A 6,167-nucleotide genomic window follows, 5' to 3' on the forward strand; every position below is an offset into this window, starting at 1 on the left:
AATTAATTGAAAATTAATAACACAAATTTCATAAACGATAATAATTATGTAGTATTTATTGCATATCAAAAACGAAAAGTAAGTTATTAATGAAATAATTGAATTCTATGAAACTTAAAATCGTCCAAAAAAAAAAATGATTCTCCTACTTTAATATATATTAAAGAAAATAAGCAATCCATAGTCTAATCACCCACCAACCCCATTCACCTACAAAGTCAAAGAAATTGGGCATTCCATATGAAATCGAGAGCACTGTTGATCTAAATTTTTAAGAACAAATTATGTGAATTTTTTATTTTTTATTTTTAAGAAAATATGTGAAAAATCTTGGAAAAGATATGAATCCCTGTGTAAATCTTTTTTATTCAAAAAATGCGTGAGTGAAAATAAATTTGAAGAACGATAAGTTAAAAAAAGAATTTTTGTACATAAATTTGAGAAATTGTCATTATTTAACAAACATTTATTTTTCATTATTTTACTCGAGAATCTTTTTCTCTAATTAATTACTCGTGGATTCTTTGCATCATTTTAGTAGATTGGCTAATAAATTTTTTTTCTTTCCATTTTTTGTGCTTTTTTGGACAAATTTTAAACTTGGACGGTGGACTTAACATGTTGAAATTATTTAAAATGGAAAAAGGTAAAATTAGACAAAGTTATCAAAATAACACGGCGTATTTATTGTTCTTAAATAAATAATTATTAATAATAATTAGGGTAATTAGCATAAAAACGTCCCTATCTTTCAATATTATTGTGCAAAACATCCATACGTTTCATTTTTTGATATTTTCATCCCTATTTTCACATTTTATTTTGAAAACATCATTTTCACCAATATTTAACGTAAAATAACAAATATACCTTCATATTTAAATAAAACAAAAAGAAAGAAAAGAAATTTTTAAAAAGTGCAAATGAATCGAAAAAAATTATTAAAAATAACCAAAAAAAAAAAAAATCTCTCTCTTCTTCTCTTCTCCTTTCCTCCCTCCTCTTCCTCCACCATCAAATGGGACCGTCACCTTGGAAGCTAAAAAACTCCAACCAACCACCTCCCAAACCATTGGATCTCTATACCATCGAAAAGCCCTCACCCCCTCTACGCATACAACCCAACATCAAAACTTCATGCCAACAAATTTGATCGGAATTACAAGCCAAAATACTCAACTCATGAATGCAAATACTGGCGGTACCATTTGTTCCAACAAGACTCATGCCATTCCCAATACACCAATCAATTATACTCACCAGGACGTCTCTTTTCATGATTTTAAAACATCAACAGATACACAAAATCAAAATCTAAAGCAACAGTTTTCAATTTTTTATCGGGCAATAACTGGTTAGAAATTTGTGGGCATATTATAATGAAATTGATGGAAGCTCATTGTCGTAACAGGTGCGGCATAATGTGGCGAAGCAAGAATAAGTGGTCTGCGACGGTGGGAACCACTATTGGCATTGAAATTGATGAAAAAAGGCAACATTTTGCGAGCACGATAAGCTGCGTTTTTGGTTGATTTTGGCCATATAATTTGTTTATTTGTTCAATCTATTTTATGAAAAAGTGTTCGGATGTTGATGACAGTTGTTTGTTGTGTGAGCTCTAGTGTTTTAGGCTGCAATAGGTGGTGATTGGAGAGATGGAGGCTGGCAACTACATGAAAATGAAATTAATTTTGGTGAGATGATTTGTAATTTTTTGAAAAAATTAGGAGTAAGATTGCAATTTATTCATTATTTTATTTTTCTTTTCTTTTTTGTTTAATTTAAATAGGAGGGTATATTTGCTATTTTACTTTAAAATTGGTAAAAATGACGTTTTTCGTAATGAAATGTAAAAATTGGGGTGAAAATGTCAAAAAATGAAAGGTATGAGCATTTTGTATAATAATATTCGAAGATATGGACGTTTTGTGTTTATTACCCTAATAATTATTATTATGATGCGAAGAAAATCCAATGTCATCTTCTTGAGGAAAACACGGATGGGCAATTTACAAGAATAATGCTCTTTGAGCAAAGGCTTTTGACGGGGTGGGATGATAGGTAGCAATCCCTATTTGAGATTTTTTTTAACATCAAATCATGCGTTGACACACGTTTTCCCTATTTTTTAACCTTTTATTGAGTCTATCACTGTAGCAAAATTGAATTTACACGACAACTTTTGACCAATAAACAAAAGAATTGTTTGTCAATTTTTAAAGCGAGATCAAATTTTAATTTTAATCACACATTTCTTCAAGTTCATTGATGATGTGAAGAAAATCCGATCTCATCTCCTTGACGATGACACATATGGGCAATTTTCACTGACAACTTTTGACCAATTAACAGAAGATTTGTTTGTCAATTTTTTAATTGCGATCAAATTTTAATTTTAATCACACATTTATTAGAAGTTCATAATTTTTTAAGCTTTTCAAAATCTCATATTTTATTAACTTTTATCGAAGATCCATTAAAATTTTTACTAAAAGTTTTGTCAAACAACCATGAACGATAAATTTTACTTGCGATTGTTTCAGTGAAATCTCAATTTGGTCATTAAATTATAACTTATTGTAATTGCGTCACTATAGTTTCAAATTTCACTACTAAGTACCACTGTGTCCACATCTTTTCATTCATTGTCACTTACAAAAAGCTTATTCGGTACAGCTAAAATCAATTTTTAGATCATTATTTTACTATTACAGTCTTCATTTTGAATTTTTCTCTCACAAACAGGACCCACTTTATCTTTAACGATCAAAAAATCAAATCAATTATCAAAATCTCTTCAAAACAAGCTCAAAATTTGCTTTGCTAGCCGTTATATCGTAATTGATATCAATGACTCAATTGAGATTTTGTTGAAAATTCAGTGACCGCAGATAAATTTACCTTTGGAAAGCCAGTCTCATCTGACACGAAGACGTGGGCGGTCAATTTCGCCAACAACCTTTTGACCCAAAAAAATCTTAAAATAATGAAATAAATGCAATTTCAGACTTATTAATTCCCAAAAATAGCCGACGACGGAATGGGGTTGGTGAATTACCGGCCATTACCAGTCTCCCGCGTTAATATCCCACCAAATTCCCATGCATCTAACGGGTCATATTAATTCAATAATTTGCGAGCTACCTCAGCCGTGGATCTCAATCCCAACTTTACACTATAAATATTTACTCAATGCACCATCCTCCATCGCCATTTTACACTTCTCTGTCTCTCTGCGCTATACCTCAAGGAACCTGCTAGATCCCTTCTCCTTCTCTCTCTATGTATGTGTATATATGCCTATTCATATGTATAAGTATGATTCTTGAATTGGTGGGTTCTTTAGAATTTAGCTTAATTTCTTGAATTGGGGTTTTGGTTCTGTTTTTATTGTTTGAATTACCGTAAATGATTTTGAATAAAGGTTAAGTTTTGATGGAGAATTATTGTAATTTAAATGTTCAATGTAATGATTAAGTGTAGCTTAAACTTGGATTTTATAGATCTGTAGTTCTTTCTTGATTCTTGGTGAGCCAATTGGAGGGAATACAGTGTATTTATTAATTTTTTGGTGTTGCAGCTCGAAAGAAATGGAGACTTTCTTGTTCACATCTGAATCAGTTAATGAGGGACACCCTGATAAGCTCTGTGATCAGATCTCTGATGCCGTTCTCGATGCCTGCCTCGCCCAGGACCCCGAAAGCAAGGTGGCATGTGAGACGTGCACAAAGACTAACATGGTCATGGTCTTTGGTGAGATCACCACCAAGGCTGATGTAGATTACGAGAAAATTGTGCGTGATACTTGCCGTTCCATTGGTTTTGTATCGGATGATGTGGGTTTGGATGCAGACAAATGCACGGTTCTAGTTAACATTGAGCAGCAGAGCCCTGATATTGCTCAAGGTGTCCATGGTCACCTCACTAAGCATCCCGAGGAAATTGGTGCTGGTGACCAGGGCCATATGTTCGGCTATGCCACTGATGAGACCCCTGAATTGATGCCTCTCAGCCATGTCCTTGCAACAAAGCTTGGTGCTCGTCTCACTGAAGTTCGCAAGAATGGTACTTGCCCTTGGCTGAGACCTGATGGCAAAACTCAAGTGACAGTCGAGTACTACAATGACAATGGTGCCATGGTTCCGGTCCGTGTACACACTGTCCTCATCTCCACACAGCACGATGAGACTGTTACAAATGATGAAATCGCTGCCGATCTCAAGGAGCATGTGATCAAGCCTGTCATTCCTGAGAAGTACCTAGACGAGAAGACTATATTCCACTTAAATCCTTCTGGCCGATTTGTCATTGGTGGACCTCATGGTGACGCTGGTCTCACTGGTCGCAAGATCATTATCGACACTTATGGAGGATGGGGTGCTCACGGTGGTGGCGCCTTCTCTGGCAAAGATCCCACCAAAGTGGACAGGAGTGGAGCCTACATTGTTAGACAGGCTGCAAAGAGCATCGTTGCTAGTGGACTTGCTAGGAGGTGCATTGTGCAGGTTTCGTATGCCATTGGGGTACCTGAGCCCTTGTCAGTTTTTGTAGACACATATGGTACTGGAAAGATCCCTGACAAGGAAATTCTCAAGATTGTGAAGGAGAGCTTCGATTTCAGGCCTGGTATGATATCCATAAACCTGGATCTTAAGAGGGGTGGCAATCACAGGTTCTTGAAAACTGCTGCTTATGGGCATTTTGGCAGAGATGACCCTGATTTCACATGGGAAGTGATCAAGCCTCTCAAGTGGGACAAGAGTCGAGCTTAATTAACGGTTATCCATCTCATAAACTGAGGCGTGCTGCCTGTCGTTTAACTTTCCAGAAATCTAGCCACTGGCTTTTGTTTGTTTGACTATAAACTGAGGCGTGCTGCCTGTCGTTTAACTCTCCAGAAATCTTGCCACCGGCTTATGTTTGCTCGACTATACTTTAGTGTTTTTTTTTTTTTTCAATTAAAGAATAATGTTTCTTTTTGGTGTAACTGAAGTAAAGGTGAATACAGATTAAGCTGTGTCAGCTCTCTTCATCGTTTGATATATAAGATTTATAAAAGAAATCCATATTTCTGTTGGCCCAGAAATTTATTAATAAATGGTATGCAAAAAAAAAAAAGAGGGTAAATTGCACTTTTCTCCCCCTTCAATGGAGCTAATTGGATCATAATTTGAAGCATTAGCTGAATCAAGCACTGTATCACCCGGATGGATCTTTTAACAAATTGAGAAGATTTAGAAAAGAATCTGCTTTATAGATTCCATAAGTTGATTATCTCCAGCTTCACTATACATCGATCCAGTCTCCACATCCACCATACTGTTACACTCGTTGCCCGGGTCTGCTTAAGTTTCTATGCCATTGTAAGAATAATATGGAAAACATTATCTCGCAGCATAAATCGATCAAGATTGAAATTATGATTTGATGCATTAAAACCATAATTCGTTTCACCCTGCACAGTAAGCTGATTATGCTGGAGTAATTATATTGTTATTCACGACTGGTTGTAGAGGGAAAAGAGTTGCCACAATGTGCCATGTTATAATATTGAGTAATAAGACGACTAATCTAAACCCTTTTAAGTTGGTTATTATTGAGATTGTGACTCACTCAAGAACTTGAGTTGTCATATCTATTGAAATGTGACCCACATTTTAGTAGGTATTGGAGTCTTAGTGAAAGTGGTCAGGAAGATATCAAAATTATGGACTAAAAAGAAAAATTGACGAATTTTCACTAGCCTATCGCTAGTTAGCCGCTCTAGTAGTAGGTAAACTTTTTTGGAGCAGGGAGTTGTTGCCCGCCTGTCACTTGCCAACCACTAGACGACGCACAAGGGACAGCGTCGTCCAGGTTCGCTTTATGTCAGTTTTACACGTATTTTGACCTAGTTTCCATCTTTTAGGTTAATATACAGGGTTTTGACATGTCCCTTATAAATAATAGACTTTGTATTCAATTTAGTTGAATTGCTGAGATTACTATAACAATATTATTTTCTCCATTAGTTGTACAATAAAATATTCGATTCATCTGTTAATCTATTTCTTGCTTTTAATCTTATTTTTCACGTGCGGTCACATATTTCATATTGTATTATTTAAACCCCCCCTGTTTCATAACAAGTAGTATCAGATCTATTGGTTGTGATTTTGTTTGAGGTT

General features: G+C 35.1%; 1 protein-coding gene across 2 annotated transcripts; it reads left to right on the plus strand.

The window, feature by feature from the left end:
- The first annotated feature begins 3,146 nt into the window (after positions 1-3,146).
- On the plus strand, positions 3,147-5,076 carry LOC111382863 (S-adenosylmethionine synthase 2-like). 2 transcript variants are annotated; one of them, XM_023006899.1, is made up of 2 exons: positions 3,147-3,250; positions 3,581-5,076. In XM_023006899.1, exon 2 carries the CDS (start codon positions 3,591-3,593, stop codon positions 4,770-4,772), a length of 1,182 nt encoding a protein of 393 aa, XP_022862667.1. In that variant the 5' UTR covers positions 3,147-3,250; positions 3,581-3,590; the 3' UTR covers positions 4,773-5,076. The 2 variants fall into 2 exon arrangements, with proteins under 2 accessions (XP_022862667.1, XP_022862666.1); XM_023006898.1 differs by having other exon boundaries at positions 3,192-3,284.
- Positions 5,077-6,167: the final 1,091 nt, after the last annotated feature.

This window comes from Olea europaea, unplaced genomic scaffold, assembly GCF_002742605.1.
Source record: "Olea europaea var. sylvestris unplaced genomic scaffold, O_europaea_v1 scaffold2566, whole genome shotgun sequence".
In the NCBI taxonomy this organism is placed as follows: Eukaryota; Viridiplantae; Streptophyta; class Magnoliopsida; order Lamiales; family Oleaceae; genus Olea; species Olea europaea.